The 21,250-nt window shown below is 43.8% G+C and overlaps 1 protein-coding gene across 3 annotated transcripts in view; it reads right to left on the bottom strand.

The window, feature by feature from the left end:
• Positions 1–20,761, bottom strand: part of palmda (palmdelphin a) — a 28,451-nt gene extending 7,690 nt beyond the window's left edge. For 2 of the 3 annotated variants that reach the window (XM_086271086.1, XM_086271088.1), the window contains exons 1-5: positions 20,633–20,761; positions 17,613–17,681; positions 15,384–15,464; positions 14,851–14,972; positions 2,956–3,003 (exon numbers count right to left, since the gene is read on the bottom strand). In XM_086271086.1, the coding sequence (XP_086127212.1) occupies positions 2,956–3,003; positions 14,851–14,972; positions 15,384–15,464; positions 17,613–17,657 (296 nt within the window). In that variant the 5' untranslated portion in view covers positions 17,658–17,681; positions 20,633–20,761. The remainder of the gene's footprint in view (positions 1–2,955; positions 3,004–14,850; positions 14,973–15,383; positions 15,465–17,612; positions 17,682–20,632) is intronic. The other variant, XM_086271089.1, reaches the window with a different exon arrangement.
• Positions 20,762–21,250: the final 489 nt, after the last annotated feature.

Raw genomic sequence — 21,250 nt, 5'->3', positions numbered from 1 at the left:
TGAATATCACCATCAGTCCCTCGTGATGCTTCAGTGCAAAAATTGTGACTTTAAACTGAACGGCGCACCCTGGTGGCAACGCTGTTCAACATGAAAGATGAAGTGGCTTTTGAGGGTCTTGGCAAGTTTATAGAGGCTTGAAATTTGGCACACACCTCCAAATGGATGAAGGCTTTGTTGGCATGTGATCATTTTCATTGAATAGCGCGAAATTGCTCCACAGCGCCCCCTACAAAATTTCAAAACCACAGCCCCTGCTCTGTGTTCTATGTATGATTCTGAAACCTGGTAAGCTTATAGGAGATATCAAGATGTACAAAAAAGTCTCTTGGTGCAATATCCCAAATCCAACAGGAAGTCAGCCATTTTAATATTAATGTGTAATTTTGGCAACATTTTCCCCTCTTTCCAGGCACCGTTCTTTGACGAACTCCTCCAAGGGATTTCATCATATTGAACCAATCTCCAGTGTGTGGAATCTAAAGACCTTTGTGATGTTAAATTGCGAAGCTTTTTACGTTCAGTGAAACGGGGTGGTTATGGTGGCACTTAGAGTTTGAATCACTCGCCAAAAAGCAGTAATCTGCTGTCACTCAAAAACACAATGTCCAATCTCTCCCAAACGTCTCAGGTGTGATGAGACTCGAGCTCGGAAATGTTTGTTATGCCATTTGTCGGTAATAGTTAGAGCGCCACCTAGTGGAACGACTAACTAATCATGAATGAATGAGTTGAAATGTTAGCTGGTGGTTAAATGCATGAATTCCATCAATGTGACATCAGATCGGACGTGCTGGTTTTAGGTGTTGGGCGTGGCTCGACGCGCCGGGGGTGCGAGGGCCCTCATAACGCTGCTTGCAGCTTTAATTATTATTATTATTATTATTATTCAGGCAAAACAAGGGCCTTTTTGAGGGCCTAAACATGCTCAAAAACTCATGAAATTTTGCACACATGCCAGGTCTGGTGAAAAATTTTGTATTTTAATGGTTTTACATATGAGCACTGGGAAATGGCTCTAGAGCGCCACCTATGCCTTGTTAAATGCAGCCCTACGACCACATCGTTTGAGCTACATGTATGAAATTTGGCACACATGTGTATCATGCCAAGACGAACAAAAAAGTCTGGGGGCCCATTGATGCAAACTCAACAGGAAGTCCGCCATTTGGAAGAGAAGGTGACATTTTGGCTCTAATTTTGCCATTTCCATGCCTCGAACTTTTGCGAACTCCTCCTTGGGGTTTGATTTCATAACCTTCATATTTGGTCAGTGTCAACTACACCCTTGTGCCATGTTAAATTGCGGAGCTTTTGAGTTTTCACAATACTATGAGGCCGTGGCGCCATGGCGAATTTCGATGACTCGCCATGAAAATCTTATTGCCTCTCATTTTGTCATACATTTTCTGACCTTGACCAAAGTGAACACATATGATAAGGCTCCACCCCTGAACATATTTCAACTGCCATATTTTACATCAGGGACAGCGCCACCTAGTGGGAACAGGAAATGTCATGTTTTACACTTTGGGGTACAGTATAGTGATGGGTGACATCTGCAGCCTCAAATTTCTCCAGGAAAGCCTTAAGGAGTTGGTCTTGGGTTACAGTGAAAACTGTGACTTTTCGCAAAAGGGTGTGACCCCAGCAGCATGGCGAACTTTGATGTCACGCCATGAAGAAACAAATTAGTATAACTCAATGAAATCCAGTCTGATCAGTACCAGACTTTACAGGCATGATGTCAGACCCGCCCTGAACAGATTGATGTGCCCATTGTCGGAAATACGGACAGCGCCACCTAGTGGCAACAGGAAATGTCATGGCTTTAATTTTGTTGTACTGATTTTCACAGGTTCATCGTGGCCACCTCAAAAGCGGTGAATATCACCATCAGTCCCTCGTGATGCTTTAGTGCAAAAATTGTGACTTTAAACTGAACGGTGCACCCTGGTGGCAACGCGGTTCATCATGAAAGATGAAGTGGCTTTTGAGGGGCTTGGAAAGTTTATAGAGGCTTGAAATTTGGCGCACACCTCCATTGTGCTTAAGGCTTTGTTGTTATGTGATCATTTTCATTGAATAGCGCAAAATGGCTCCACAGCGCCCCCTACAATATTTCAAAACATCAGCCCCAGCTCTGTTTTTTATCTATGAGTCTGAAACCTGGTAAGCTTATAGGAGATATCAAGATGTACAAAAAAGTCTCTTGGAGCAATATCCCAAATCTAACAGGAAGTCAGCCATTTTAAAATTAATGTGTAATTTTGGCAACATTTTCCCATCTTTTCAGGCACCGTACTTTGACGAACTCCTCCAAGGGATTTCATCAGATTGGACCGATCTGCAGCTTGTAGAATCTAAAGACCTTTGTGATGTTAAATTGCGAAGCTTTTTACGTTCAGCGAAACAGGGTGGTTATGGCGGCACTTAGAGTTTGAATCACTCGCCAAAAAGCAGTAATCTGCTGTCACTCAAAAACACAATGTCCAATCTCTCCCAAACGTCTCAGGTGTGATGAGACTCGAGCTTGGAAGTGTTTGTTATGCCATTTGTACATAATGGTTAGAGCGCCACCTAGTGGAACGACTAACTAATCATGAATGAATGAGTTGAAATGTTAGCTGGTGGTTAAATGCATGAATTCCATCAATGTGACATCAGATCGGAGGTGCTGGTTTTAGGTGTTGGGCGTGGCTCGACGCGCCGGGGGTGCGAGGGCCCTCATAACGCTGCTTGCAGCTTTAATTAAGTTGTGTCTTCTGTCATAGTAGTTGCTGGTTCGTCTGTGTTGTTTCCCCTCGGTCTCCCTGCATCTCTCCATGTGTATTTCCCCGGATCTCCCTGCATCTTCGTTTCTGGTTTGTGTTGTTAGTTTACCCAGTTTAGGTGTCCGGTTTCATGTTCACCCACCATTGCTGTTTGTACCCACTCCTGTAAATAAATACTCACCTGCACCAGAGCTGCCGCCTTTTGGGTCCTTTCTCCAACTCCACACGGCTTGCCCCGGCAAACCGTGACACAAGGAGAGATTGAGAATTTCCTTTTAGTTCTCAGTTTATTTGATATTGACAAAAGTTAGTAAATTTTGTCTGTTCTTCTGTAAAACAAACTAAGATTTATTTTTAGAATTAATATTTTGTTTCTAAGTGGAATTGACAATTTAGTCTGTTTCGTTTGTTCTGTTTTGGCAGATATCCAAGAAAGGGTCCCCAGTATGAAGAGTTGGACAGCACCAGGGCCCGACATGGTTCACGCCTACTGGCTGAAGAAGCTGACTGCACTCCACGAGCGTCTGGCAGCACAAATGAACCAGCTGCTAGTTAACGAGAGACACCCAGAATGGCTAACTGAAGGCCGGACGGTCCTGATCCCCAAGGACCCCAAGAAGGGACCGGTCCCCTCCAACTACCGACCAATAACCTGCCTCAGTACTACATGGAAGCTCCTGTCAGGCATCATATCGGCTAAGATGAACAGGCACATGGGTCAATACATGAGCGGGACACAGAAAGGAATTGGCAAGAATACCAGAGGCGCAAAACACCAGCTACTGGTAGACAGAACAATCAGCCGAGACTGCAAGACCAGACTGACCAACCTGTGCACTGCCTGGATTGATTACAAGAAGGCCTATGACTCAATGCCCCACAGCTGGATACTGGAATGCCTAGAATTGTACAAGATCAATGGGACCCTAAGAGCCTTCATCAGGAACTCAATGGGGATGTGGTGTACAACACTAGAGGCCAACTCCAAGCCCATAGCACAAGTCACCATCAAGTGCGGGATCTACCAAGGAGAAGCTCTGTCCCCACTGCTGTTCTGCATAGGCCTGAACCCCCTCAGTGAGATCATTAACAAGACTGGATACGGATACCGACTACGGAACGGAGCAGTTGTCAGCCACCTCCTGTACATGGATGACATCAAGCTGTATGCCAAGAGTGAACGAGACATCGATTCACTGATCCACACTACCAGGCTATACAGCAATGACATTGGAATGTCGTTCGGACTGGAGAAGTGTAGTCGGATGGTAACAAAGAGAGGGAAGGTAGTCAGAACTAAGGGGATTGAACTACCAGAAGGCAACATTGCAGACATAGAGGACAGTTACAAGTACTTGGGGATCCCGCAGGCGAATGGGAACCATGAAGAGGCCGCTAGAAAAGCTGCAACCACCAAGTACCTGCAGAGGGTCAGGCAAGTCCTGAGGAGTCAGCTGAATGGTAAGAACAAGATCCGGGCCATCAACACGTACGCCCTGCCCGTGATCAGGTACCCTGCTGGGGTAATAGGCTGGCCAAAGGAGGAGATAGAAGCCACTGACATAAAGACAAGAAAGCTCCTTACCATGCATGGAGGGTTTCACCCCAAATCCAGCACCCTGAGGCTGTACGCTAAGCGGAAGGAAGGGGGCCGGGGACTGGTGAGTGTCAGCACCACAGTCCAGGATGAGACAACGAACATCCAAGAATACATTGGGAAGATGGCCCCAACTGACCGAGTGCTCAGTGAATACCTCAGGCAGCAGAAACCCAAGAAAGAGGAGGGAGACGAGGAACCATCATGGAAGGACAGGCCCCTGCATGTATGTACCACCGGCAGATAGAGGAGGTGGCTGATATCCAGAAATCCTACCAGAGGCTGGACAAAGCTGGACTGAAAGACAGCACAGAGGCACTAATCATGGCAGCACAAGAACAAGCTCTGAGTACAAGATCCATAGAGGCTGGGGTCTATCACACCAGGCAAGACCCCAGGTGCAGGCTGTGTAAAGATGCCCCAGAGACAATCCAGCACATAACAGCAGGGTGCAAGATGCTAGCAGGCAAGGCATACATGGAACGCCATAACCAAGTGGCCGGCATAGTGTACAGGAACATCTGTGCCGAGTATAACCTGGAAGTCCCGAGGTCAAAATGGGAGATGCCCCCAAGGGTGGTGGAGAATGACCGAGCTAAGATCCTGTGGGACTTCCAGATACAGACGGACAAAATGGTGGTGGCTAACCAACCGGACATAGTGGTGGTAGACAAACAGAAGAAGACGGCCGTAGTGATCGATGTAGCGGTTCCGAATGACAGCAATATCAGGAAGAAGGAACACGAGAAGCTGGAGAAATACCAAGGGCTCAGAGAAGAGCTCGAGAGGATGTGGAGGGTGAAGGTAACGGTGGTCCCCGTGGTAATCGGAGCACTAGGTGCGGTGACTCCCAAGCTAGGCGAGTGGCTCCAGCAGATCCCGGGAATAACATCGGAGATCTCTGTCCAGAAGAGCGCAGTCCTGGGAACAGCTAAGATACTGCAGGACCCTCAAGCTCCCAGGCCTCTGGTAGAGGACCCGAGCTTGAAGGATAAACCGCCCGCAGGGGTGTGCTGGGTGTTTTTTTTATGTATATATATATATGTATATATATGTGTATATGTGTGTATATGTATATGTATATGTGTATATGTATGTGTGCGTATATATATATATGTGTATATATATGTGTGTGTGTGTGTGCGTGTGTCATGTACCGGTGTGTGGCAGGCAGGAAATAGGACCCAAACGCAAACTCACGGGAAAACAGAACTGAACTCAAAGTGCAGCTTTATTGCTGACAAAAGATAACAGGAGAGGCAGAACGTAGAAAATACAAAATTAAACTGGGAAGAGCTAATTGTAAGAAATATCAGAAAACACGGGGAGAATCACACACAGCATGTGGGACGACACGACACAGAACTGAGGGAGACGCAGACATAAATACACAGAGGGTTAACGAGGGAAGTGGGAGCACACGGGGAACACAGGTGACACTGATAATCATAACAAGACACGGCAGGAGTGAACACCACACTGATGGGAGACGGGCAAAGTAAAACAGCAAGTACAGAGGTTCAGACAGGAGGAGAGAGAGCACGGGGAGAACACAGACATAATGGGCTGGGGAAAACATAGAATAAAACACGAGGAGAGACGAGGGCTCACAGTTACACAGGGGCACACAGGGGGTAAGAGTCACGAAGGGAAAACACTTAGGGAACAACATAACAGGACAACTCAGGAAACATGGCCTAAATAAGAAATGAAATACAGAAATACAAGAAACTAAGAATACTGGGCCAACATGGCCCAGGACCATGACAGCGTGTATATATATATGTGTGTGTATGTGTGCGTGTATATATGTGTGTGTGTATGTGTGCGTGTATATATGTGTGCGTGTATATATGTGTGTGTGTATGTGTGCGTGTGTATATATGTGTTTGTGTATGTGTGCGTGTATATATATGTGTGTGTATGTGTGCGTGTGTATGTGTGCGTGTGTATATATGTGTGTGTGTATGTGTGCGTGTATATATATGTGTGTGTGTATGTGTGCGTGTATATATATGTGTGTGTATGTGTGCGTGTGTATGTGTGCGTGTATATATATGTGTGTGTGTATGTGTGCGTGTGTATATATGTGTGTGTGTATGTGTGCGTGTATATATATGTGTGTGTATGTGTGCGTGTGTATGTGTGCGTGTGTATATATGTGTTTGTGTATGTGTGCGTGTGTATATGTGTGTGTGTATGTGTGCGTGTGTATGTGTGCGTGTGTATATATGTGTTTGTGTATGTGTGCGTGTGTATATATATGTGTGTGTATGTGTGCGTGTGTATATGTGTGTGTGTATGTGTGCGTGTATATATGTGTGTGTGTATGTGTGCGTGTATATATGTGTGTGTGTATGTGTGCGTGTGTATATGTGTGTGTGTATGTGTGCGTGTGTATATGTGTGTGTGTATGTGTATATATATATATATATATATATATATATATATATATATATATATATATATACACATATATATATATGTGTATATATATATTAGGGGTGCAACGATACTCGTATCGATATTGAACCGTTCGATACAGTGCTTTCGGTTCGGTACGTATATGTATCGAACAATACAAAATTTGTAATTTATTTTATCAACTTTCCTTCTGACGATGCTGTCTGTGTTGAGCGCTCAGTGAATCTGCGTTCGACTACTCCGCCTAGGCTGCACTGTCGAGCGCAGATCCACTGAGCGCAGCACAAGCTAGCGAGACAGAAGCTAAGCTCTCCTTGCAACATGGCAAATTGAACCTCCCCCACCCTCATTCAGATCTGGTGTTTGGAATTATTTTGGTTTTCATGTGACGTATGACCCTGAAGGTAAGCGAGTCATGGACTAAAGTAAAACAGTATGTCGGATGTGCCACGCAATGCTCAATTACATGGGTGGGAGCTAGTGCGTTAGCGCAGTTAGTTATATAAAAATAAACACCCAGCACGCCCCTGCGGGCGGTTTATCCTTCAAGCTCGGGTCCTCTACCAGAGGCCTGGGAGCTTGAGGGTCCTGCGCAGTATCTTAGCTGTTCCCAGGACTGCGCTCTTCTGGACAGAGATCTCCGATGTTATTCCCGGGATCTGCTGGAGCCACTCGCCTAGCTTGGGAGTCACCGCACCTAGTGCTCCGATTACCACGGGGACCACCGTTACCTTCACCCTCCACATCCTCTCGAGCTCTTCTCTGAGCCCTTGGTATTTCTCCAGCTTCTCGTGTTCCTTCTTCCTGATATTGCTGTCATTTGGAGCCGCTACATCGATCACTACGGCCGTCTTCTTCCGTTTGTCTACCACCACTATGTCCGGTTGGTAAAACACAAAATGCTGGGTCAACGACCTATATATAGATATATATAGATATATATATATATTTACCAGCTGTTCTTCACAGAAGCAGCCAAGGTGTACTCCTAGTGGGAGGGGAACAATATGAGAACAGCACCGCCAAGGCTGGAAACGGATCAATACTGGTACAGCATATGGGGAGAGGACACAACCCATAATAGCAATGCTCAGTGGCTAGTGAATCCAAGAGCAGACCACAACAACCTCCCTGAACAGGGTCCAGTAACAATCATAGTGGCAGACATCCAAGAAAAGATTAGATTAGATTAGATTAGATTAGATAGAACTTTATTAATCCCTCGGGTGGGTTCCTCTGGGAAATTCGATTTCCAAAAAAGCACAGCACCGACAGAAGTTACAGAGTTACAGAATATTATATATATATATACACACACACACACACACACACACACACACACACACACACACACACACACATATAAATACAGAGACAATATAAATAAAATATACGAAGGGGATAAATAGAATAAATAGGAATAAAAAATAAAAATACAAGTGAATTGCACATTTCAAGTATTGAGGTCTATTGCACTGTTGACTATTTACAAAAGTATTGCACAAAAGGTATTGCACAGTGTCCCCAGTATGAAGAGTTGGACAGCACCAGGCCCCGACATGGTTCACGCCTACTGGCTGAAGGAGCTGACTGCACTCCACGAGCGTCCAGCAGCACAAATGAACCAGTTGCTAGTTGACGGGAGACACCTGGAATGGCTAACCGGAGGTCGGACGGTCCTGATCCTCAAGGACCCCCAGAAGGGACCGGTCCCCTCCAACTACCGACCAATAACCTGCCTCAGCACCACATGGAAGCTCCTGTCAGGCATCATAGCGGCTAAGATGAACATGCAAATGGGTCAATACATGAGCGGGGCACAGAAAGGGATGGGCAAGAATACAAGAGGCGCAAAACACCAGCTACTGGTAGACCGAGCAGTCAGCCAAGACTGCAAGACCAGGCTGACCAACCTGTGCACTGCCTGGATTAATTAGAAATATCCTGTCTCAGAGTGACGCTGAAAAACTAGTTCATGCATTTATTACTTCCAGGCTGGACGACTGTAATTCATTATTATCAGGAAGTCCTAAAAACTCACTGAAAAGCCTTCAGCTAATCCAAAATGCTGCAGCAAGAGTCCTGACAGGGACTAGAAAGAGAGAGCAGGTTTCTCCTGTTTTGGCTTCCTGTTAAATCCAGAATTCAAAATCCTGCTCCTCACATACAAGGTCTTAAATAATCAGGCCCCATCTTATCTTAATGACCTTGTAGTACCATATCACCCTATTAGAGCACTTGGCTCTCGCTCTGCAGGCCTACTTGTTGTTCCTAGAGTATTTAAAAGTAGAATGGGAGGCAGAGCCTTCAGTTTTCAGGCCCCTCTTCTGTGGAACCAGCTTCCAGTTTGGATTCAGGAGACAGACACTATCTCTACTTTCAAGATCAGGCTTCAAACTTTCCTCTTTGCCAAAGCATATAGTTAGGGCTGGACCAGGTGACCCTTGTGTGTGTATATTTAGTGGGTGTCGGTCTGTGTTCGTCTGCATTTCTCTGTGTTCCATGGTGTTTCGGTCCTGTCTCTGCGTCTCTCTGCCCCGCACCCCTTTTGTATGCTCTCAGGTTTGTTATTTAGTTCTCCCAGTTTTGGTTTCTTCAGTTATTTGTCATGCCTCACTGCTATCCCACCTTGTAAATAAACGTCACACTCTTGACCAGTCAGCTTCCTGCATTTTGGGTCATTTTCATTCCACAACACGACTGCTGCACTGAATTATACCTGTTATTAATAATAATAATAATAATAATAATAATAATAATAATAATAATAATAATACATTTTATTTGAGGGCGCCTTTCAGAAACCCAAGGTCACCTTACAAAAAACACAATTAATAAAAGGAACAATAGTCATAAAATACATAAAATAAGTTAAGTTATTAACCTCTGTCTCTCTTCCACAGCATGTCTTTATCCTGTCTTCCTTCTCTCACCCCAACCAATCACAGCAGATGGCCCCTCCCTGAGCCTGGATCTGCTGGAGGTTTCTTCCTGTTAAAAGGGAGTTTTTCCTTCCCACTGTCACCAAAGTGCTGCTCATAGGGGGTCATATGATTGTTGGGTTTTTCTCTGTATGTATTACTGTAGGGTCGACCTTACAATATAAAGCACCTTGAGGCAACTGTTGTTGTGATTTGGTGCTGTGTAAATAAATGAAATTGAATTGAATTGAATTACAAGAAGGCCTATGACTCAATGCCCCCACAGCTGGATCCTGGAATGCATGGAATTGTACAAGATCAACGGGACCCTAAGAGCCTTCATCAGGAACTCAATGGGGATGTGGCATACAACACTAGAGGCCAACTCCAAGCCCATAGCACAAGTCAGCATCAAGTGCGGGATCTACCAAGGAGATGCTCTGTCCCCACTGCTTTTCTGCATAGGACCGACTGCAGAATGGAGCAGCAGAAGGAAGGAGGCCGGGGATTGGTGAGTGTCAGCACCACAGTCCAGGATGAGACAACAAATATCCATGAGTACATCGTGAAGATGTCCCCAACCAACCGCATGCTCAGTGAATACCTCAGGCAGCAGAAACCCAAGAGGAGGAACTATCATGGAAGGACTGGCCCTCAGGAAGAAGGAACATGAGAAGCTCAGAGAAGAGCTGGAGAAGATGTGGAGGGTTAAGGTGACAGTGGTCCCAGAGCACTAGGTGCAGTGACCCCCAAACTAGGCGAGTGGCTCCAGCAGATCCCAGAAACAACATCGGAGATCTCTGTCCAGAAGAGCGCAGTCCTAGGAACAGCTAAGATGCTGCGCAGGACCCTCAAGCTCCCAGGCCTCTGGTAGAGGACCCAATTTTGATGGATAGACCGCCCGCAGGGACGAGTGGGGAATTTTTTGTTTGACATGATTCCAGTAGTGACAGCAGTGAATCAAAAGTGCAACAAATTGTCAGCGAGTCAGTGTTCTTGCCTTGATTAAGTTAACAACTTTGTCTCGCATGTGCTTCAAAAATGCAAAGTTACAGAATCAGAATCAGAAAGACTTTATTTATCTCCAGGGGGCAATTAAGATACAACAGAGCAGCATGACGTTGAAGGTAAGGACAGGGCATAAACATGGTAAATGGTAAATGGCCTGTATTTGTATACTTAGTCCCTATGGACCCCAAGGCACTTTACACTACATTCAGTAATCCACCCATTCACACACACATTGACACACCGGTGATGGCAGCTACACTGTAGCCACAGCTGCCCTGGGGTGCACTTACAGAGGCGATAACATACAATAATAGTGAAATAATAAATACACAAAATATACAGTATATACACAGTTTTAAAATTAAAGTGACTGAATAGGTGAATAAATAACTGTAAGTGACTAAAAGTGAGTAAAGTGTCGGCAGTATAAAAGAGTGTAGAGTAGTTTCTGTTTCTGGTGTGGGAAACGGTCTCATCGGCTGGAGTTAAAAAGCAGGGTGGCTTTGGGGACAAAGGTGGCGCTCCTCCTCCTCTCAGTCCTGCAGGAAATGCAGCGGAGGCGTCGCCCAGAGGGGAGCCATTGAAACGCGGGGTGAAGAATGTGAGAGGGGTCGTTGATGATTTTGGCTGCCTGTCTGAGGGCCTGTTGACAGGCCAATGACTGTAGAGCACACTGATGCAGTGCGCTGCAGTCTGTTCCTGTATGAAGGCTGAGGCAGTGGAACCAGCAGGTGATGGAGAAGGTCATGATGCTTTCCAGGAAAGCATAGTAAAAAGTCATCATGATGGCTGTGCTGACTCCAAAGGAGGTATAGCTGTTGGTGGCACCTCCTGAGAATCTCCTCAGTGTTGGCAGAGAATCTCAGGAGGTTGTCAAAGATGGTTCGCAGGTATTTGTACTCCTCAACTACCTCCACTGGCTTCCCGTGGATGGTGGTGGTGACTGAAGCAGCCAGATCCCTCTGCCTGCTGGAGAAGGTCACCACCTTTGCTCACGTTCAGTTCAAGTTTGGAGCTGTCACACCACTCTACAAACTCCTGCAGAGCGCCCGTGGTGTTGTGAGGGCCTGACAGCAGTGACAGGAGAACTGTGTCATCAGCATATTTCACCAGGTGACAGATCTGTGTGGATCTGCAGTCATCAGTGTAGAGGATGAAGAGCAGGGGGGAGAGCACACAGCCCTGGGGGGAGCCAGTGGAGCTGAGACCGGAAAGAGAGTTGTTGACCCGTCCTGTTGGTCAAAAAGTCCAATATCCACAGGCAGTGTTGGTCAAGTTACTTTAAAAAAGTAATCAGTAACTAATTACTGATTACTTCCCCAAAAAAGTAATCCCGTTACTTTACTGATTACTTATTTTCAAAAGTCTTTAGTTACTTAGTTACTTAGTTACTTTTTAAAACATGATTTATCCCCTAAATAGGTGATAAAGCGATAGATCTTTCAGCCCAATTCTACTTTTTCTGCATAATCCATCATACAAAATGTAATCAAATGGAAAAGTCTCTTTTTAAAACTTGTTTTATTAGTTTTAATCTTTTAACTTCATGCATCAAGCAAAGATTAAATTATATGCAACGTTATCTGACTGGAAGAAATTAGTTTAACATTTAAACCTATTTTCTGCACATTCCAGCACATAAAATAAAATATTTTTTGTGTTTACACTCACTCTTTCAAATAGATGCAAGTAAAACACAGCAGAAAATAAATAAAGTCAAAGACTCAGCGGTCCTTTTGCTCTATTTCCACCTGTAAAGCAGGAGTGGGGTAGGCGGAGGTTTACCCTGGTGCAGGTGTGCTGCAGCTGTCAGTGGAAGGATCTGTGAATTTCCCATTACCTCGTAGCTACTCGGTGCTTGCTTGGAAGTTTAGGGGGTTTTTCGCTGTAAAAAGAAGTTTTCTTCCCATGCACAGCGGACACTAATGTTTTTGTCACTTTTTATGGAATCAAACTCAAAGTAAGGTCAGTACTTCCACGCTTTAAACGCTGCACGCTCATACTCTCTCTTCACTCGATATGTGATCCATTGTTGATCTGCACACAGCTGTTGTCACTAACGTCGCGCTTGCTTACGTCACTGTCACGAGACACTCTTGCAAAAAAATCACGGTTTTAGTAACGCAGTAACGCAGCGTTCCTACGGGAAAGTAACAGTAATCTAATTACCTTTTTTGCAATAGTAATCCCTTACTTTACTCGTTACTCGAAAAAAGTAATCAGTTTACAGTAACGCGTTACAAGTAACACGTTACTGCCCATCTCTGTCCACAGGATTAGCTGATCATCCAGGTGAAATCAGAAGGAAAGTTTAGTGGGCAGGATACGAGGCTGCAGAGTGATGCATGCTGATGAGAAACCAGCAAACAGAAGTCTGGTGGAGGAGTCAGGGAACTCCAGATGTTTGTGGATGGAGTCCAAGATGAAGGTTGTTGCATCATCGACGCCTCTGCGTGCACGGTAAGCAAACTGGGGAGGGTCCATCAGTGGGTCAGTTGCTCTTGATGTGCTGTTTTATGATCTTCTCCATGGCCTTCATCACCAGGGAGGTGAGGGCCACAGGACGAAGATCATTCAGAGACTTTGGGTTGTTTCTTTTGGGGACGGTGTGACTGTCAATTGAGTTTTGAAATAGAGTCCAGAACACACTTCCTAGTTGCCCTGTCTCAGAACTCGCCTGCTGATGTTGTCAGGGCCAGACGTGTTCCGCTGCTGAAGCCAGTGCATGTCCAGGCCCGTCTGAAGTTTGCCAGAGAGCACATGGATGATACAGCAGAGGATTGGGAGAATGTCATGTGGTCAGATGAAACCAAAGTAGAACTTTTTGGTATAAACTCAACTCGTCGTGTTTGGAGGAAGAAGGATACTGAGTTGCATCCCAAGAACACCATATCTACTGTGAAGCATGGGGGTGGAAACATCATGCTATGGGGCTGTTTTTCTGCCAAGGGGACAGGACGACTGATCCGTGTTAAGGACAGAATGAATGGGGCCATGTATCGTGAGATTTTGAGCCAAAACCTCCTTCCATCAGTGAGAACTTTGAAGATGAAACGAGGCTGGGTCTTCCAACATGACAATGATCCAAAACACACCGCCCAGGCAACAAAGGCGTGGCTCCGTAAGAAGCATTTGAAAGTCCTGGAGTGGCCTAGCCAGTCTCCAGACCTCAACCCCATAGAAAATCTGTGGCGGGAGTTGAAAGTCCGTGTTGCTCGGCGACAGCCCCAAAACATCACTGCTCTCGAGAAGATCTGCATGGAGGAATGGGCCAAAATACCAGCTACTGTGTGTGCAAACCTGGTAAAGACCTATAGTAAACGTTTGACCTCTGTTATTGCCAACAAAGGTTATGTTACAAAGTATTGTGTTGTATTTTTGTTATTGACCAAATACTTATTTTCCACCCTGATTTACGAATAAATTCTTTACAAATCCTACCATGTGGATTCATGGATTTTTTTTTCACATTCTGTCTCTCACAGTTGAAGTGTACCTCTGGTGCAAATTACTGACCTCTGTCCTCATTTTAGGTGGGGGAACTTGCACAATCGGTGGCTGACTAAATACTTTTTTGCCCCACTGTACTAACCCCAAGTTGCCCTCCGATGTGTTCATTGGAGTGTGAATGTAGAGTCGTTTGCACTTGTGTTTAGAACTGCTTGTATGAGTGGGTGTGAATGAGGCATGTTGTATAGAACCCTTTGAGTACTCTGGGAGAGTAGAAAAGCGTTATATAAGAATCAGTCCATTTACCATGTTTAGTCTCCTAACAACAATTCAAATTGTAATCCTTGTGTTTAAGGATTTACCTCGTTAAAAACTATATTCTGCATCAATCTTTTTTGTGTGCTGACATCTTTCAGAGCTAGCAAACCCACACCTCTCACAAACGTACAAAACACACAGTACACCGTTCTCTGGAGATGATCAATGAGTGTTTGATGTCTAAGATGGAACAAGCTGCATTATACTTATTTACATTTGAATTCTAATTTCCCATTCACCTTTAGATGTCAGAGACACCAAAAGGCTGTGGCCTGCAAGGCCAAACAATGCCCATGCGTAATCTATGGTGATGATATTTGCTTCTCTGTGAGCTCTGTTTGAGCTGATTTTGTACCTGTGGATGCTGAGCTGCAGGGCTCTGGTGTGTTCCCGGTCAGACAGAAAGCTCTGCTGCTGTGTGCAGTCGACTCCATTATTGGAGTCTCGCAGCAGCCACTGCTCTCTCAGAGCCTTTTTCTGTACAGAAGAACAGAATTATCATTAGTGTGGATTGGGACTGGAAGTAAAAATGCAGGTCTGCAAACAGGTAGGACGACTATCCTGCCTTTCTCTCCTCACCCCAACCAGTCGTGGCCATCTGCTGCGACATTCCTGTTAAAATGGAGTTTTTCCTTCCCACTGTCATCAAAGTGCTGCTCATAGGGGGTCATATGATTGTTGGGTTTTTCTCTGTTGTATTATTGTAGGGTCTACCTTACAATATAAAGCACCTTGAGGCGACTGTTGTTGTGATTTGGCGCTGTATCAGTAAAACTGAATTGAAATGAATTGATTACTTCTGCAGTTCATGCTGATAATACACATCCAATGAAATGATTTGCTCTACACTTTATCTGCTGTTATAGCCGATCATTTATTCAAACCAACCTTCAGATGTTGCAGTTTGAATTTCTCTTGATCGAGTTTCACTTTCTTCTTTTTAATGTCCTCTTGAATTCGATGCTTCTGCTGTTTCATCAAAAGCAAAAGCTTAAATGAGTGAATATATGAAACATTTACAATTGACAATGGATTGTCAGAATAAGTCAAATATCTATTGAAAATGTAACCCAGTGAGTTTACACGACTCTGTAATGCACTACAACATTGTTATTGCTAATTGTGATTCATCGTTACTCTGTTAATCACTGAGTTGAGCTAAAGTAAATCAATAATAAAAGATAAATAATCTGAATATAAAAATAAAACCCCAGAGAGTATATTTGACACCCCTACTGGTTAGGAAGAAACAAGCCCTGCCTTCCCCTGCTCTGTATGTGCTCAGACAGAGAGAGAGAGGAGGTGCACCGTCGCTGATTTTCACCTCCAAGCTTGTTACTGGAAAATAACTATAAACTTGATAAATTGAGCAAATATCCATACCGGAGATCTGCATGGACCTTGGAGAAACGGACCTGATTTGTTTTGAACATTTTGGACTTTGGAACCATTGCCGTGAGTCAGAAGCTAACCTTCAAGCTAACAAGCTAACAAGAAGTTAACCGGGAATATAATGGCCCAATTTCAATGTTGTAGATCTGCACGGGTGCGGATGAAGTGGACAAGATCCTTTCTGAGAGTTGAACATTAGAAGCGTGCTGGTGAGTTAAACTGGGACTGGGCGAATCAGGCTAATTAACAAGCTAATTAGCTCGTAGCTGTAGCTGGAGCCGACCACGTTTTCACTGTGGGAGAACACACGGGGTTTGGAGTTCAGCTACTCTGAGCACTCAGCTTGTGTGCTGATGATGTTCTAGTATTACATGTTGAATATTAAATGCACTAAAATAAGATGATGGGATGAAGTTAATTTTGATCTTAAAGGTTATGAATCTATTTTATTTGATGCTCGAGCGGCACTGTAAAGATGCCTCTGCATATTCTTACTGTGCTGATACGTTACCACATACTGTAGAACTACAGCCTGTGGGCTTTTGTATATTTTTGGTCATTTTATTTTGTACATTGAGTGTAATTAACATATTGCTTCGTTGCTATGCAGTGCAAAGCAAGGCTCCTGTAATTCAGTAAAAGGGACAGTACTGGGAAAGATAATCTACCATAGTTCATGGTTTATTTCTGGTTTCTGATAGAAATGTGCTCCTTGATGGAAAAATAAGCTGATTGTGATTTAAAGATTGCATTCATGATTAAGACGCACTGTATAGACTGTAATTAGAAATTAGAATTAATGTTTTGTGCTTGATTTGTTATAGCACTTAAATTATTTACATATGGCCATATATATCATTAGAGTGTGAGTTGAATTAGTAATAGCCCTGTTGTTTACAGGCTAGGCTTTTTTGGGGGATCGTGCAACCTGGATCTCTTCCTGACGAGGAAGATGGCGAGCCGTTCCCTTTGAACCGAACCACAGCCATTCCGAGTTGGCCCAGAAGGGCAGGTTGCTCTTCTCTCACGAAGAATTGCAGCAGAGCGGTTGGACAAAATCACTGAACACTGACTATTAAGCCGGCAAGACTGACATATCTGAGCTCAGATAGGATTCTGGTTACTATTATTATTGCTGTTGTTGTATCTTATTTAATGTTTCATTCCTGTTTATGAAGTGCTGTTTAATTGTTGCTATATAATTCAGTACAATTCAAAGCAACTTTACCTGTGGCTCCACTCATTCTTCTGCACGCCACTCACCATGACCCTCCTGCGAGTCGAGCTATTGGCCCATTCTCTCCATCCTACTTTAACTTCCCCTACCCTGTCCTGTTCTTGGCTACAAAAGCAAACTAATCCTCAGAGTAGTTTAAACTGTTTCATTTAAGTTTTAAATGTTCCAAAGTTAAGTGAATGTTAAAGGACAGAAAAAGGTCATAAACAAATGACAAAAGTACTAATTTACATTTTTTAGAGTCAAAAGCCACAAAGATTTAATTTGTTACTTATTTAAATAATAATAATTATTTGTAAGTTACATGTTTTATTTTAGAGTACAGTAAAAAAAGAAAAAAGGTACAGACTGTACATGTCTCAGTAACATCTGCATCATGCTCTAAAACTTCTAAATGAAAGTGTGAATAATTGTCACATAGATAAGCAGATATCTTTAGAAGTGTAGCACAAGTGTCTGTGACTGCTCAGAGTAGACGGGAGCATTACAGTGATGGCCTGGAGCCTCTCCTGGAGCAGGTCACTCTCCTCCATACTGCTTCAGGATCAACACAGAGACTGGAGACGAGAAGAAAGAGAACCTGTCAGATGCCTTTATTTCACAGTATCACTTATAAACATGACCACCAGCAACATTAACCACATTTACAAACTCAAACTGACGGTTCAATATAAGAGAATAAGCATCTGCAGTGTGAGTCATGCACAGCTGCCTGAGTAGAAGAATAAAAATATGAAGACTGAAATGAGCAGCATGAAACAGCTGTTTCCAGCACCCTGACACAACGGTACACTGTGACATCACTATTTTATTTCAGTATTCATTCCTCTGACAGCACACTGCCACCTGCCAGCTTGTTCACTCTTTACGACACAGTCATCTGCTTATCCTAAACGAGCCATTTGTAACTTTTGTCTCACTCTAATTAAAGAAAGGCGGAGAGAGGCTTTATCTACAAGTCCATCAAGTAACCTGTCACTGAAGCGCTAAGCTAATCTGCTCATGAGCCTGATAATCTGCGTAAACCATCTGCTTGCCAACCACAGGCAGGGCTGCTGTGTGGTTTAGACTCTATTAACTGAAAAGTCTGAACTTTTTATTTATAGGAAATGTTAGAAATCACACAGAACACATCGTTCTCCTTGAGTAATGCACTGGATCCACACCAGACTGCTTCTGTTGTGGGTTCTTTTCTCGCTTCATAAAATTCAGATTCGTTTTTTTGTGTGTTATCTAGATAAGAAATAGATATAAGTGCTGAAATGTTTATGCCTTTAAACAAGAATCACACTGTTCATGGGTGCAGAGCTCTGTGTTACTGATTTATCAATGCACATGTAAATACATCATGAACTGGGTAATTCCACATACAGTGTTGCCAAAACTATTCGTCTGCCTTCACAAGCATATGAACTTGAGTGTCGTCCCATTCTGAATCCACGGGGTTTAATATAACATCGTCCAACTCTTTGCAGGTATAACAGCTTAAACTCTTCTAGGGAGGCTTCCACAAAGGTTTTAATTGGGATGTCTGACCATTATTCAGAAGCACATCTGTGAGGTCAGACACTGATGCTGGCTCACAGTCTCAGCTCGAATTCATCTGCGTGTGTTCTGTTGGGTTCATGTCAGGAACCTGTTCAGACCAAACTTGCTCATCCATGTCATTCCCAAATTGTTCCCACAAAGTTGGAAATGTGACATTGCCCAAAATGTCTCGGTATGCTGAAGCATCAGGAGTTCCTCTCACCGGATTTAAGGTTACAAGACCTGAAAATCAGCCCCGCACCACAAGCCCACTTCCACTTGGCACAATGCAGCCAGACAAGTACGACTACAAGAACTGTGATTTCAGGTCGTGGTGGATGACTTGCTGCGTACCAGGACAGATTCAAATGAAGGCTGATCAAATGTATGATCTGAGTTACAGATGATTACGGGCTGTTCCCTGAAATCCTTTTATTGTACTTTAATCTATCGACCTCCTGGAGCTGCCCTACTCAGCACAGATGTTCCTGTACACTATGCCGGCCACTTGGTTATGGCGTTCCATGTATGCCCTGCCTGCTAGCATCTTGCACCCTGCTGTTATGTGCTGGATTGCTTCAATCTCAACCTGAGATTGATTCAAGACTTATGTTATTATTGGGCACCAGCATATCAAAATGCTCCCTAACTGCTGATGTTTTTTGAGATTCTCCATGCAAGCTTCATGTGCTTAAAATCTCCGTGCAAGCTCGTGATGATCCTCAGAATCACCTCAGATCCAGTTCATGCCAAAAACTCATTCCCATGTGTTTGTGACAGCTTGAATCCCATAACGAGACAGTGATGTCATTTCAAGGAAACGGGGCCTTGTTTATCTTTTATCACGTGATAAAGATAAGACCAATAAGCAGCCTCGACATGGGCTTCATCTGGACACGCCCCTCAATAAACACAGGCCTCAGGGCTTTAACATTACTGCTCACCGCTTCACCTGCCTGCCCACCCTCCGGTGCCTTGACCCCGCCCCCCAACTTCCCACCGTGCAGACTCTCACCCTTCCTGGATGTCACCTTCATATACCAAGTAAGCAATCAGTCACATCTCAGCTGTGGATAGTTTTGGGATTTGTTTTGTGTGAAATAAATCTTTGTGAAAAACATGTTCTGTACTCTTTGTGTGTGTGTGTGTGTGTGTGTGTGTGTGTGTGTGTGTGTGTGTGTGTGTGTGTGTGTGTTACAGTTGCTACACAGCCAACTGTAGCCGATTAGAGCCTGCGAGACTCAACTTTGCTAATTTGAATGAATAAATTGGACCTTTCCTGTGTGTGTCTGTGTGTGTTGATTGTGACTGCAATTACAAAGCTTGCTAGCATGTCTTAACACTTCACCCTGTGGTCTAAAATATGTTCACTTTAGAGCTAACATGACTGATGTCAGGAAAGAAAACAAAAACCCACCAATGGTGCGGCTTCAAAAAGTCCAGAAACAATGGGTGACCTTAAAATAATCACCCTGCTTACTGAGAGTCAAGTCAAAAAGGAAATGAAGCTACATAAAGTGTGTGAAGGATTTTCAGTGAGTGCAAACTGAAGGCTACAATATGCTGTAAGCCCTGCAGGGACGATCAGTCAGGATGAGCAGAAGCTTAGAGAATTAAGGAGCTATCTCTACCTCTCCCGTTTGGTCCTGTTTCTGTTGTAGAATAAAGGTCAGCTCAATTTAGCACATTAACTATTTATAAAACATTTTTATATCTGCTTCTCTACATGACTCCAAAACAAACGTTGCTACCAGCAGAGGATAACAGCCTTTGTCAAGATGCTATCAAACAGTTTCTAAGCTGCAGACTGACAGCTTGCATTATTTGGGAGGATAAAAGACGTAGGCCTACTTCATATGGGAACATTTGAGTCTTTCTGACAGGACAGGACGTTTTCTTAAAGAACAACAACAAACCTCACAGAATACTTCAACTTCACGTTATTAATTATTGAAAGACAAGCATATATTTGTTCACCTACCCAGAGGATGGTCTTTTCTCGTGGCTGCCACGCAGGACTCCTCAGACAGCCCACAGGTACAGGTGGGCGGGTCTTTGTGATGCTGATTGACAGCTGTCAACCTAGCGGCCAATAGCAATGAGAAGTGTATGGGCAGAAATCTGTGCCATCAGAAACTGAATTTGAATAAGTTCAATTTGAATTTGAATTGCTCAGATTGAATCTGAATTGTAACTGGAATAAATGCTTTTGAAAACTGAATTTGAATTAGTCTAATTTGAAATTGCATTTTATATTTTGAAAATGAATTGATTTGCTTTGAAACTGCATTTTATCCTTTAAAAATTCAACTCTCGAATAATTTCAGTTTCACTTCTCACCATTCAGTTTCAGTTCTACAATTCAATTTCAGTTCCAAAATTCAGTTTTTTGGAACTTACATCCGGTTCCGGTTCAAGAGCAGATTAATAGAACTACGTTTTACTAGCGGACCGAAAGTGTTACTGACGGGAATCTACAGCATCTTTAGCTGAATTAAGACTTCAGAAGTCATTCGTCATGTCGAATGACCAGCGGATAAACTCTCAGGTTGGTAATAAATGTATTACATGTATAAGAACAAGCGTCATGTTAACAAAT

Source organism: Aulonocara sp. 'chitande type north' Nkhata Bay, linkage group LG18, assembly GCF_057382095.1.
Source record: "Aulonocara sp. 'chitande type north' Nkhata Bay isolate Kocher_YH1m ecotype deep benthic linkage group LG18, A_spYH_male_GT1.1, whole genome shotgun sequence".
NCBI classification, from domain to species: domain Eukaryota; kingdom Metazoa; phylum Chordata; class Actinopteri; order Cichliformes; family Cichlidae; genus Aulonocara; species Aulonocara sp. 'chitande type north' Nkhata Bay.
This window is presented reverse-complemented; position numbering and strand designations above follow the sequence as displayed.